The 13,391-nt window shown below is 34.4% G+C and overlaps 1 protein-coding gene across 2 annotated transcripts in view; it reads right to left on the bottom strand.

The window, feature by feature from the left end:
* The window catches only part of CNTN5 (contactin 5), a gene marked incomplete at both ends in the record, with an annotated part of 320,395 nt that overhangs the window by 119,126 nt on the left and 187,878 nt on the right, over positions 1–13,391 (bottom strand). For both annotated transcript variants that reach the window (XM_082279212.1, XM_082279213.1), the window contains 3 exons: positions 681–810; positions 2,321–2,457; positions 9,407–9,588. In XM_082279212.1, the coding sequence (XP_082135338.1) occupies positions 681–810; positions 2,321–2,457; positions 9,407–9,588 (449 nt within the window). The remainder of the gene's footprint in view (positions 1–680; positions 811–2,320; positions 2,458–9,406; positions 9,589–13,391) is intronic.

Raw genomic sequence — 13,391 nt, 5'->3', positions numbered from 1 at the left:
TGTCTCACTCAATCCTCTGGAAGGGTTCTTATCACTATTGACCCATTGCACGTTGCTACAGTTTGCTTTAAGGAAAATTAGAGTGTTGAAAAGTTCTTCCAGTTTTTCTTCATCAACTGCCTGCTTCAGCTTTTGGATAATGACATTTTTATTGTATTTCTAGGTAACACTATGTAGTATATCTGCTTTTCTCTGGATGATATTCATCCAAATATATAATTTCTATTATTCAATCAGTTTTGGTGATTTTGTAAGTTTTTTGAAACTAAGATAATGCATAATTATCTTTGAAAAATGGCCAAAGTAGAAATAATAATTTAATTTTTAAAGAGATTAAAATACATTTACCTCCTCTAAGTTTCATCTCCTGCACATATGTTTGAGGGAGTAAAAAATATTTTTCCATTTATTTGAACTGAAACAGCCTTATATAAGAAATAGTCACAAAATGTAACTGAGTCAGTCATTTATGAATGAAAATTTTTGGTTAACAGAAGGCCCTATGCTCTCTGGGGCAACGAAGGACTCACCCACACATAAATAACAAGAATAAAAAGAAACCACTTTTATCTGCTCTGCTATTTGGACTAGCAGAAGCTGTTCTTTGTCACAACAGTCTAAGAAAAAAATTAATTCTCAAAAGGGGAAAAAAGAATAGCTCATTCTTTTCCAGTACTCACCTAAAATCTTCAGCTCGGCACTGGCATAAATTGTACCATATTTATTTTCTGCTAAGCACTGATACATTCCAGCATCTGAGACATTCACACTGTGGATCATCAGAACACCATTAATCATCTCAATCCTGGTCTGTAATAGAATTTAAAAAAAAACAAATTAAAAATCATTCTATAAAAGCAAAAAGGCACTGGAAAATTGCTGTGCTATTATCTTAAGGTGAAGTGACAAAATAAGGACCTAAAATAAAAGTGAGCAACAAATTTCCTTGGGCTTACCTTTTTCTTGTTATACAAGAAATTACAAGAATAAAAAGTCCAAAAACATTTGACAGTAAATATTTTCAGAACATATTCATTATATTCAAAGCTTCTTTTTTTCTGTTTGCTTGTCTATTTGCTGTTACCCTTACATGATTTTTGAAAGCAGCTCATCCTGGGAACTTTAATGAGGCAAGAAGTCATTTGTGGGTGTAATATATCTGATGTTCTTCAAATATGTAGCAAATGTTTGGTCTCAGTCATGGTGCTATTTTGATAAAAGCAGATATGAAAGATTTCTTGCATAAGTAAGAATGAAAGGGTCCAATTTCTTTCATCATTAGTACAAATTTCTTATTTGAAAGGCTCACTAGTAGAAAAAAATTACCACAACTGGAAGAGAAGGGCCATCAATAGCTGTTTATGGAAATGAGTATTTCATGGAGCTATATTATGAATAATTTGAACTGCTATAAAACAACTCTAAGTTTCTTTATAACAGTTGTTGTAAGTTAAAATTGATAAGGCATAAATTGTTTGGGAATGCAGAGGAAACTGTGATAAAAAATTCACTTTGTTGTAAACCCCCACCCAGCTCAAAGTAGAATTTAATTTGAAATTTCAGAGCCTGAAGAAACTAATAGTTTGGAAAATCAGAGAACCAAAAAGTAGAGATATTTAAATTGCTTCATTTTCAGCACTTATAGCTCCATCTAAAAAGGCAGAAATGAATAGAGTAACCTTATTTTCAATGCCTCACAGCTTCAAAAGTAAACTGTTTTTTATGTTTGCATAGTTGGTTGATGTTCACAAATAGAAATGACATTTGCTGAAAAGAAAGATATTACATCTTTTATATTCATAAATCCACTCTGTGAATTCATTTGCAAATACAGACATTTTCTCCCAGAACCAAACAGCTTTATTTTAATCTGGAAAAATAGATTAAATAAATTTACAAAGTTTTCTTTACTCTAAATAATTTGAGACTATAAAAGTGGAAAGGTATCAGGCAAAAAGCCCTCATGATGTGGGATGATGCTTTGATGATTCAGTGAGAGAAACAGAATAAAGAGAAATAAAAGACAGACCATGCCATTAGTGGTCTTTTAAAAGAAAAAGAGAATTTTATTTATGTCCAATTCTAAAATATATCAGGTGACTGTAGTTAAACACTTTACATTCTTATGTGGACCATTTTAATGGTCATTGTGATGAGTTCTGTTACGTACAGAGAATAAGTTGAGTTGAAAACTTGACGGTCAACACACTTTTTATGCTAACCAAACAGTTATTTCTGAAGTACTTTTCAGTACTTTCTTTAACTGACTTCATCTGAGTGAGAAGCATCCAACATACAGTTGACTCCTTGTCTGGTGTACCTGTGGCCAGAGAGGAACTCCGTTTTTCAGCCAGCGGTATGTGGGCCTTGGCTTTCCTGTGGCCTTGCATTCCCATCGGAGCTGATCTCCGCTGTCTAACTGTGTATCATTAAGTTTCTCCATCCAGTGTGGGTAGGCTGCAAGAAAAAATTGCCATGTTAGAGTCAAAATGTATAAGCTGGTAAGTCTCTAGCTGATGTGCAAAGACCTAATCAATTAAAAAGCTTAAATTAATGGCCTTTACAAGACTCATCCTACTCTCAGAACAAAGCACATAAAAAAAAAAAAAAAGGCCAAAATCAAAAGGGAGAGTAATAAAATTAACCAAACTCCAAAACTTTAAAGGAAATGCTGTAATGGTACCAGGTAGTGTGCAGTAACATGGCCAAGAATAAAAAACCTACCTGATTTAATAAAGTCAAATGGATTAAATCGCAGTACTATATGTTATTGGATTCATTATTCCTGAATTTAAGATGAATGTTTGGTAGTCACAATAGAATATTTAGTAATTTACAAGACCTAAGTTTTTTTAAAATTCTGGTAAGGAGGTTAATTGTCATAGACTCTGTTTCATGTAGTTTTCTCGGTCTACTAGAAAATCCTTATTTATTTAGCTAGGAGTGACTGGGAATTTTGGTAAGGTATTTGCACATATTTCTGTTAAAGTGTCTTCAGTTTAATTCTTATTTCAAGGGAGAAAATGCTTTTAACATTTTTAACCACAGAACCCATGAGATTTCCAGCATGCATCAGGAACATAAATTACACAGTAAGTCAATCTTAAACCAGTTTTTTTAAAGGCAGTCAGTTGATAGCTGTATATGTGATCACTAGTACCTAAATTTCACTACATAATCCATCAAAAAACAAGGAACATTTTTTGCAGAGAAGTAGAACTTTAATGTGGCAGCCAATCAGATAGCTATTTGTAGGATCTTATAATATGGAAAACATTATATGACTCAGTGAGAAACTGAGCATTGACATGCAGAAATAAAAATGTATGCTTAACAGCCAGCTTTTGGGTTTTCATTGTGCAGTCATATCACTTTGTATAGCACAGAGGATGATAGATGAAATTAATTAAGGATACTAAGTGTTGATTTAGGGGTTTTTGTTTGTTTTTTTGTTGTTGCTGTTTGTTGTTTTTCCAAATCGTAGTGAATAAGTTGTTAAAGGCCATCATTGCTAAAGGGATGTAAAATTCTGCTTGGTATGAATAGAAGTCCAGATCTGTCATAACAAAGTCTCTGCTGCAAATGACAGATAATTGATAATGTACTTAACCATGAGGAATTGAGTTTAGAAATAAATCTTTGAATCTAGCTGGCATTTGACAGGTCACCAATCAAGGATGTGAGAAGATATGAAAAGGCATGACAGGTGACTAACTACTTCTAGCTCACATCTTGTGCATGGATTATAAAGAAAGAGAACGAGGTGTCTATCATTCCTAATCAGGGAATAGTCTGCTTCAGAGTCCCAGACCAGACATTTGTCAGAAGTTGGAAACATATTATAAGAAGAATCACTCATTTCCTTTTTGGTAGAGGAAAACAGAGAGATTGACCCAGCCCCACTGCCAAATCCAAGACAAAAACTCTCTTCTTCCTTATTCTTCTCATTACAGTCAAGGAAATGCATGAAATTCTCTACATGTGCTCTGCTGTTCTAAATATCTTCTTTCTGAAGTTATAACAAAGGGTCCCACAAAAATCTGCAGAAAGAAACAGGTTTTGGGAGTTCCTGTTTATTTGTTGTCTGTTGTCCTAAAAATATAATTCAATTGCACTGCATAGTTGCTGTTCTCTTTTTGAGTGTTTCAATATGTGGAAAGGAAGCACGCTGAGAAGCAATTGTTTCCTTTGAAAACAACAACATTAATATGATTCTGGAAGAGGAGACAGTTAAATAAATGTGTAACAAAAAAAGTCATAAAAGACAGCCAGTGGTACCATAAAATCATGCAGTTTCAAAGAGGAACTAAAGTGTTCCTGTTTATATTTACTTATTTTCAGTATTTTGCTTTTCTGTAAATTCTACTCTTTGACCCAAAGCATATATAGTCTCACATTTCTGTGTTGAATTGGAGCTCATCATGAACCAGTGTCCAGTAAAGACTATGCACATTTTTACACTGAAACAAAGCTGCCCCAAGCCTGGCTGCAGACATGTCCTCTTCAGAACTGCTGTTCCCTACCTTTTGTCTGTGTCTGTCTTGTTAACACAATCGTGGCACAGGTTTTCTTCTGAAACTACAAACTTGCAAATCACAGTGGTATGACCGATAGGTCAGAACAACCTTTTTCCATTAGTTGAGGTATTTCTACGCTAGATTTTCTCCTCGTAGCCTAAATGGCCTTTAGAGTCACATTTTTCAAGCTTGGACTTGCCATCAGTGAAGGCAATGACTCAGATTCCCACCCCTTTGAGAATAAAGTAGCAAAGCAATAGATACACGTAGCTGGAATAGAGCTAAAAGCATGATTGAGAGAAATACTGTTCATAATTTTTTGACTTCTATTTCTCTCTCTATGTATTCCTTACTTTTTCATAGAGAATTCCCTCTCTGCTCATTAGCAAGGGCCACTCTCCATAAAATCATAACACTTGTTCTAAAATCCTATCAATACTTTTAAAATTGAAGCATTTAACAGAATGTACAACTTATAACTCAATGTATCATTTTTGGGTCTTTTTTAAACAAATATATTTTAACATAACCCTGATAAAAGTGTATGCAAAGAAGACTTAATTCCATAATCACACTTTATTTTAATTAGAAAATTTAACCATATTTCAAAAGTAACAAGTCCTTTTCTTCTTCTTATAAATGCAACATTCATCTTAGGAAAAAACCAGGTGTCTGCCTGTTTTTTAATCTGTCCAGTGAACAGTTTTGGGGTCATTGGGAGAAGGATGCATTTTAGTGTTCAGTAGTCTTTATGGGTGTTGTGCCAGAGCTTTATACAGTGCTTCTGAGACTTTAAAATCACCATCCAATCCTTGATTTATTGTATGCTGCCTTTCTGCATCTGCTTATTCAAGGATGTCAAAATGTTTTACAATTTAAATTGGAAATAAATCTGCAGTCTTACAGGCTGGTTTTTAAATCTGCTATGAAAAATGAAATTAAGGTCCAGAAAATTCCAATTATTTCTCAAATTTTTAAACAACTTTTTTTCTTAGAGAAAATAAGAACAAAATTTTATATAGACAAATGACTTGAAATGATGTCCTAAAATGTGAATGAGTACAGAGTTTGCAGCGAAAAAAAAATTATTTTCCTGTATATGAGATTAATTGGGAAGAGTAAAGTAGGAGAAGCATATTGAGGAAGATAAGTGAGAAAGTCGAGATAGAAAATTTAAAATTAACGTACAATTTTGGCTACAAAATCTCTTCTTTTGCCAGTTTTACTGTGTGGCCTAATCTATAATAGCAGGAGTGGACTTTTTTTCTCATGCAGTTTTTATAAGGAAGTAATTAAAATAGATTTTAAAATCAGTATGGTCAGTTACACTGCATTACAAAATATTCCTGCCCTCAGCTGCTTGTTCCATTCTTGTGTTATGGCAAACCTCCCCTCCAGCTGTGAGGAGGGCACTGCTGTAGTGCAGGATGAGGGAACTGATACAACCAAAAGAAAGACAGCCAAAAAATGTGTTTTTATAGTCTCTTCACATCACCACCCCCTGCTGATCCTGGCACTAGTGAGTAGGTAACAGAAAAAAACCCAAAAATGTAAGAGTGAAAGAGGAGCAGGAATTGCACAAACCAGTGTTTACCATTGGGAAAATGCTACTAGCCAGAATTTGTGGAGAAACAAAAAGGTTAATGACAAGTATATCCACTCACATTTTAATTTTTGTGCTCTCTTCTATGAATCAATTTGAGCTTGAATAAAAATTCACAGAAACTTACAGGATGAGGAGATCACTTGGGGGAAAATCACACCTCTCAAAATAGGTTGCAATGCAGAAGAGGATGTCTGGCATTTTAAAAATGTTATTTTTAATGCCTACAGCTGAATTTCTGCTAAGTGCTGAGACTACAATTATGTGAAGTTGTCAGCATCCGAAACAGCACTTTCCGAACAACATTCGAATTGTCAGCTGCATCAGGCAGTCATGGTGTATCTGGATTGTAGCAGCAGGTAAGAAATGGAAAATCACTAGTTTGTGATTAAATGTGACTAGACAGGCAGACTGGGTGTCCTGGGCTTTCTCCAAAATATTCTGTGGTGACCCAGATCAGATGCAACTGACAGAATGAAGAAGATTCAAACAGACAGCGAGTGAGTTCCTACAGAGATATGTAAATTGTGAGGCTGCGGTATGACACAGCTGGTCCTACAGACTGCTCTGAAATTTTACAAGAAGCCCCTGGTGAAGAATGCCGGCCTACACCTGAATTTCTGAGCCAAAGTAATCGTTGTCACCTGGAGGAATAAGATGTCAGTTAAAAGACTGACCTACAAGTAAATAATTCATGTTGACAGTTGTTACGAACAAAAGGTACAGCAGAAGAGGCCATTTCAGATAATGCCCCCAAATCCTGCAACATCAGCTGTCAGCAAAGGAAGCTGAGAACTTTGTGAAGTAACATTTGGCTAAATGTTGTGCTGGTAAATACCTTCTTACACAAATCCTCTCAACACCTCTGGAAAGAGTTGCCAAGGTTTGTGGGTCAGTGAGACACTAGTACTGTCTTCAGGATCATTGAAGGCTGCGGGTGGCTCCATGGGGACTATTTTATCTTGAGGCCAAGGAAAGGCACTTGTAGGGGGCTAGTAAAGTCTGTTCTTCTTGTCTTGCTGTATTGGAGGTCACTGCTGGTATTGTCCATCTGAAAGCCCTCTGTAACCTTTTCAGACCTTGCTGCCTGCTAATGCAGATAGGTGAAAATATAATAGTCTCACATATCTGTCAATAGAGGAATGAGACAGTATGAAGTGAACTCTCTTCCTTAAACATTAAAGAAGTTGTCGTTATATTATTGCAAAAAAGACCAATGAGCTAAAATTGTGCTCTATCCCATAAAGGCAGAGACTCTAAGAATATAGTTTAGACAATGGTGAAGAAGGAAAAATTCATATTTCTATCTAAACAGAACAGGAAAAAAACTAACATTGTAAATATTTTCCATGGAGTACCATCTTTATTTCTGCTCAAAGCAAAAGGCCATTGAGAGATGAAGAATTGTGTAGAACACTACATCATGTTTGCTGTCATTTTATGCCAAAGATCTGCATGGTACTCTTGAAGAAATCATTTCATTTTATAGCATCTTAGTTTCTCTCTTGAAGAGAACATTTTATATTCTTTTAACTCTGAAAGAGGGAAGCAGAGATAATTATAACACCTTTATAAGCTGCTTCGGCATCTAGTAGTTTCACAGCTCTAGAAAACAGTTAGGAAGTGTATCAGCTGGAATATACCTTATAACTCAAATTAAATTTTTTAATTTCAAACATTTTAAGAGACTTTGTAGAAAAAGACCAGCTGCTAAATTCCCCTGGCCCTCAGGTGCCTTGCAGGAGCTGATATATTTTCATGGGAGTAAATTACAGTAAGAATTTGAGAAATATCAGTGGGGTATTGCCAAAGTAGTAGGCATAGAGTCGGTGCTGGGCTTTGATTGCCGTTTTCAGCAAAAGTATTATAAAACCTTTGCTGCAAGTGCAAGATGACAAGTCTGAAATTAAATGAGCAGACTGTTGTCTTAACCATCACATAATTTTTCCAGCATGTAAAAAAATCGAAGACAAAAACCTGCCCTGGGCTCTAGATGGGTGAGAATGGAAAGCAAGGAAAGAAGCATGATCCAGCGATATGCTGGTACTCACTAAAATCAACTGAGTTAAGATAAAGACATTGGAAAGCCAGAGGAGACAGAAAAATTGATTATGGACCTGAAAATATTTACATATGTGGAAAATAAATGAAATATATGATGCCAGTCTATACTTATTTGATGAAAGTGTGTAACAAAGGCAGAGAACTCTGTATAGTTAGTAATGGGGAGAAGGCATTAGGAGCCATGGGCTGAAATCAGGAAAAGAAAAAGAAAATTGATTAAGAAGAAAAACTCCTTCTTACACATATCCACCAACTTGAGGATCTATCTAAACTGTAGCAGTTCAACTGGCTGTGATGTTAGAAGACAGAAAACAATTCAGTTTGAAAGATTTGTTGCATAACCTCCTGAAGCAGGCCTTTCCTGCTAAGTATTTAAGGTTTAGGGTTCATGGAATGATAGAAAGTAGTGTAGCTTTAATTGATTAAAAGTAGTGGGACTCAAGCTTACATGTGATATATGTCAAACTTGGACTTGTAAGTATTCATGGTATGTATTATATAGGCTTTTGTTTCTAGACTCTAGAATGCAGCAACAGTATAATATAGAATTCATGGGGTTTAAAAAATATTTTTATTTTTGGGGTTCTTTTTTTCTTTTCAATGTGAAGCATGGCTCAGTTTTACTTTCATGGTCACTCAAAAACTTTTTTTTGAGTCTTAGACAGAAAATGTTGAACACTTTGTGAAAATCATGGAAATCGTGCATGTGATTGAAAATTGAAAATTGAGAATTTTCTGCAAAAAACAAACCCTTCTTCAGCTCTCACTCCAGTAAAATGACCATGACAAAGCATACCCAAGTATGGCATAGGTAAAATGTTAATAAAAGTATGATAATAATCCTAAAACATCTCTAACATTGTTTTCTGATAGATATTTCATGTTTAGGTTGCATGTCATTGTTATATCAGGTATAAAAGACATAGACTTTTAAAATTACAGCTATACTCTTTAATTAGAAAATGAAACAAAACAAATCCCATATGGAATTGTATTTAAGTCAGTTCTTCGAAGGAGTCAACATTATTTATGTTTCAGACTTTAATGCAATACTAAGGAATAAAAATATTTACTTTAATTTAATACTATTGTTGGTATATAGGGTATACTCAATATATCAAGGTATCCTGTTTCTACTGAACCTTGGAATGCTTCACGTGTAATCAAAGCCTTAAGCATGGACAAAGCATTTCAGGATAATATTGTGTGCAGTTACACTTACTGTATACTTGTAGCTGTCCTCTGAAGACATTTCTTCCACGAGAGTTTTCAGCCTTACATTCATAAATTCCTGAGTCCTCTAGCTGCACATTAGGTATTTCAAGCACAGCTTGGGATTTTCTCAGGCGGGCTTTACTTGGATTATGACCATTAACTTTCCTCCAAGAGATTGTTGGAACAGGGCTGAAATATTTATTAAAATTAATGTTAACACTCTTTGACTATTGAGAATATAGATTCCGTTATCTGGTAGTTTAAACACTTAATAATCTAAGTAGCAATAAAATGTAATCACAATTAAGGTTCGTATAATGGTTGATATACCTCACTTTCTATAGGGAATCCTTGATAAATGGATTGCTACATGGAATGTGTCTCTTTCATCCACAAGGGAGGCTGTTTTTATTGAGATCAAGTAAATCACTTGAAATCACTCTCTAGAGTTACTTTAGCATTCTATGTTTCACTCCTGAATGCTTCCACTCGATAGGTCAAAGAAAATAACAACTTCAAAACTTGGATGGATTTAGCAAATTCTAACATACCCCAGTTTTCCTGCAATGATACTGCAGTGCAGATCAGTCAGCGAAAACATCTATCTAGGTGGGGAATTTCAATACCACACTTTCTTGGATAAATTAATATGACCAAAGGTCTGGAGAGTTTTTCTTACAATATTCTTCAAGTTACAAAACTGGTTGTGTAAGAAGACATATTAATGGCACTGCTGTTTCTGTCTCACAGCATTACACTCTTGCTTGTGGAAGCAGAAGGGTCATTTACAATCATACCCAGGAAAGAAATGGATTAGATAATGTTTGCACTCATAAAATTTTCTTTTTAGCCCAAACACTCATCAGACATTGTGCACCCAATGGGCCTTATGGTATAGACATACATTTTTCTAAATATGGCAGATATTTAAGAGGGAAAAAAAAAGAAAAAAAGAGAACTGTTAAAAAATATTTGATTGTGAGCTGAAAACCAGACTGCTTCAGGTACTCCACAAGAAGCTTGGAGGACACTATAACAGAAAATGGAACTTTTCGAAAAAAATATTTTGTATTTATTTCAAGTCTAAGCTTAGATATAAATGCAAAATCTTGCGGCAGTTTAGATGAGGAAAAGTACTTCATAATAGTTAAAATTCAAATTCGAATTCATTTAGTTTAAATTCAAAAATGCTATGAATTTCAGTCATGATTTGCTGACTTTCACTTGCTGTAAGTATATGAAATTTCATTAAGAATACCACCTTTCCCTCAGTATTTCAGGGTATCCAGTTTGAGACACAAAAAATAAGTATATGACAACCAAGTTCTGGTTATTCTTCAACCAGTTAGAATCAGGCTGTGAATTACTGCAGTTGTACTCAAGCTTGCAGACAAGATGCTCCAAATTCTAGTGCTTTATAGAGATTAAGACAATCCCCAAATTTGTAGTTGATTATCAGAAGATTTGTCTAATTTTAACTCCTGAGTGTCACATATCACTGAGTTTCATTGAGCCTATTAACATCATTACCTTACAAAACCACATATAGTTCAATATGGAATTCATTTTAATATACCAGAAAGAGAAAATCATTATTTCCCTTATCAGTTTGCTGCACTGATTAATTAACCTGATGAAATGAACTTTATTGTGAGTGTGTGTGTATTCACCTCTGAGACATGCTCCCTACAATATCTTGCTATCCTTGCAAAATGATCTTTTATCAGTGTCCCCCAGAGAAGAAATACATGTATGAAGCATTTCTTTGTTTCTCCTCGCTAAACAAAATAGGCTGATCTCTTTTCTTTCCAGTACTCCCATTATGCATATATTTTTCTTTTTACAGACATTTGTGGATCATGTGATGTGTGTGGATCATAGCTCATAAGACCTGTTTGGTTTATTTTTCCCCTCTATCATCACAGAAGCTGCATAGCTTTCTCATTTTTAACCTTAAATTATTTTCTTGATGACTGATTTCAAATTTTGGTGTCCTGTAGAGTTGGTTTGAGGACTCTTCTACAGCTTGTATGGTTGTAATTTACGAAGTTTGCTTCCTATTAGAAGTTATTTTACATAATTTTCAGTTAGAAGATTAAAAGAACTTCCCACTCCTATCTGATTCAAGTACTTCAATATGTTGACTTTTAAATGTGAAGGATAAATAGGATATTTCTTTCTGAGGCACTAATAAAAATTTCTGTCTTAGCCCCACTAGTTATGATATTCCTTTCACATCCTTAGCTACATATTTTGATTTGCTACACTTTAACAGCTATATCTATATATCAGATGTAGTACAAATAACAATCTTAGTTTCCTTTCCCCCCCTTCATTAGCCCTCGTATTTAATTTCTAATCACACACTTCATTCTGATATTTAAATTTAGACTCTTTCTTGAATGACTTGTGGAGAATTTTGCAAGTTTTCTGTTTGGCATTCAGCTTTAAGGGTTAAGTCCTTGTATGGTTGTCTTCTTCTTATAGGAATATAATTATGTCATGATTGCTGTCTTCAAAACAGCCACCATGGGCAGATAAGGGTTTCATTGACCATTATTATTCAGAACACAGGTCCATGCAGGAACTCATTATGTTGGTACAGTGTAATAGTACTCAGCAGCTGCTGCTTTAAGACTGAAATAGTGCAGATTGTAACACTGTAAGGGTGTTATGTTTGCTACCTGTTGATGGTTAATTTGCCTTCAGCCCTGCTTCCACTAAAATCAGTGACAAAAATGCTTTTTCTCTATTGTTGTGGAGGAAAGCAGGTTCTGATGAATAGAATTAGTAAAAGGAATTTTTTTGGTAGTGGGCATTTCTGAGAAAGAGTCAAGAGCTTATAAACCATGAAAATTGTCTCATTTAGCTGCTATGAGATTATTCTGAAATTCTTGTATTTGGAAAATTTCCTTTAAATTGTATTTAGCTAATTTTTTTAAATTTGCTTTTGTGTTTCCTGCAGCAAGCAAATGTGTATAACATGGCAAACACAGAGGAAACTGGTTGCCTGGGTCATATTTTAAAACAACTCATTTCTTCATCAGTATGAGGTAGTAAGTGGAATTTTTCAAGGAGATAAAGTTTCTTTAGCTGGGCAGATTTAATGATTTCAAAGGAAAGTACTCCCATATTACAAATCAGTATTTGCAGACAACTTGTGGTTCTGTTTAATGAAGCTTATTTTCCTTGCATAACTTACAAGTGACGCATGAATTTTACATCTGAAATAAAAATATATCTATACCTATTTCTCCTCTGTGACTTCTGTGAGAATGAAATGAAACATGAGTGAGGATGTGAAAGAATAAAATTGTGTGACTGTTCTAGAAAACTCATAAAATCCACCATAAAAGCTAACTAACATATGCACACTTTTCATCTTTTGAAATGATCCATTTTTAAATGACAGCTTTTTGAAAAATAGAGCAACTGCAGAAGTATTTCTAGAATTAATATAAATTTAATGTAATAGCCATAATTATTGAATCTTATCATCATTATAATCCATTTTGATTTTGGTCTCAGCAGACATTTATGGGAACAGAGTTTCCTTGGTTATTGTAAGCCTGTCCACATTCAACTCCTGTAACTAAATTGATTTGAGCTTCAGTTGAGTTCAAAGACAAGACTTCTCCTCACTTTTGGATAAAAATCTTCTGAATACTACTGGTAAACCTTAGTACCACCAAGAAAAACCCTACTTGAATTCATAAATACTATCATTAAACTTGTCATTAATCTAAATTGAAATAAAAACCCTAAGTGGTCGCTGGTGAGTGTAATAGATATTACTGTGGGCTTGTACGCTTTGAATTTGAAGAAAATATGAGTTATAATTTTACCTTTGCATTTACAAGAGATTATAAGAGTCAGTTTTCAGCAGTATATTATTTGGGATTCCCAGCTGTTGAATTAGCTGGGAATTCTTCACAAGTTTCAATAAAATACAGAAATAAAAATGTTTTAAAAATTGGAAGCAATTCTTCTTT

The sequence above is a fragment of the Coloeus monedula genome (assembly GCF_965178545.1).
Source record: "Coloeus monedula genome assembly, chromosome: 3".
NCBI classification, from domain to species: Eukaryota; Metazoa; Chordata; class Aves; order Passeriformes; family Corvidae; genus Coloeus; species Coloeus monedula.
This window is presented reverse-complemented; position numbering and strand designations above follow the sequence as displayed.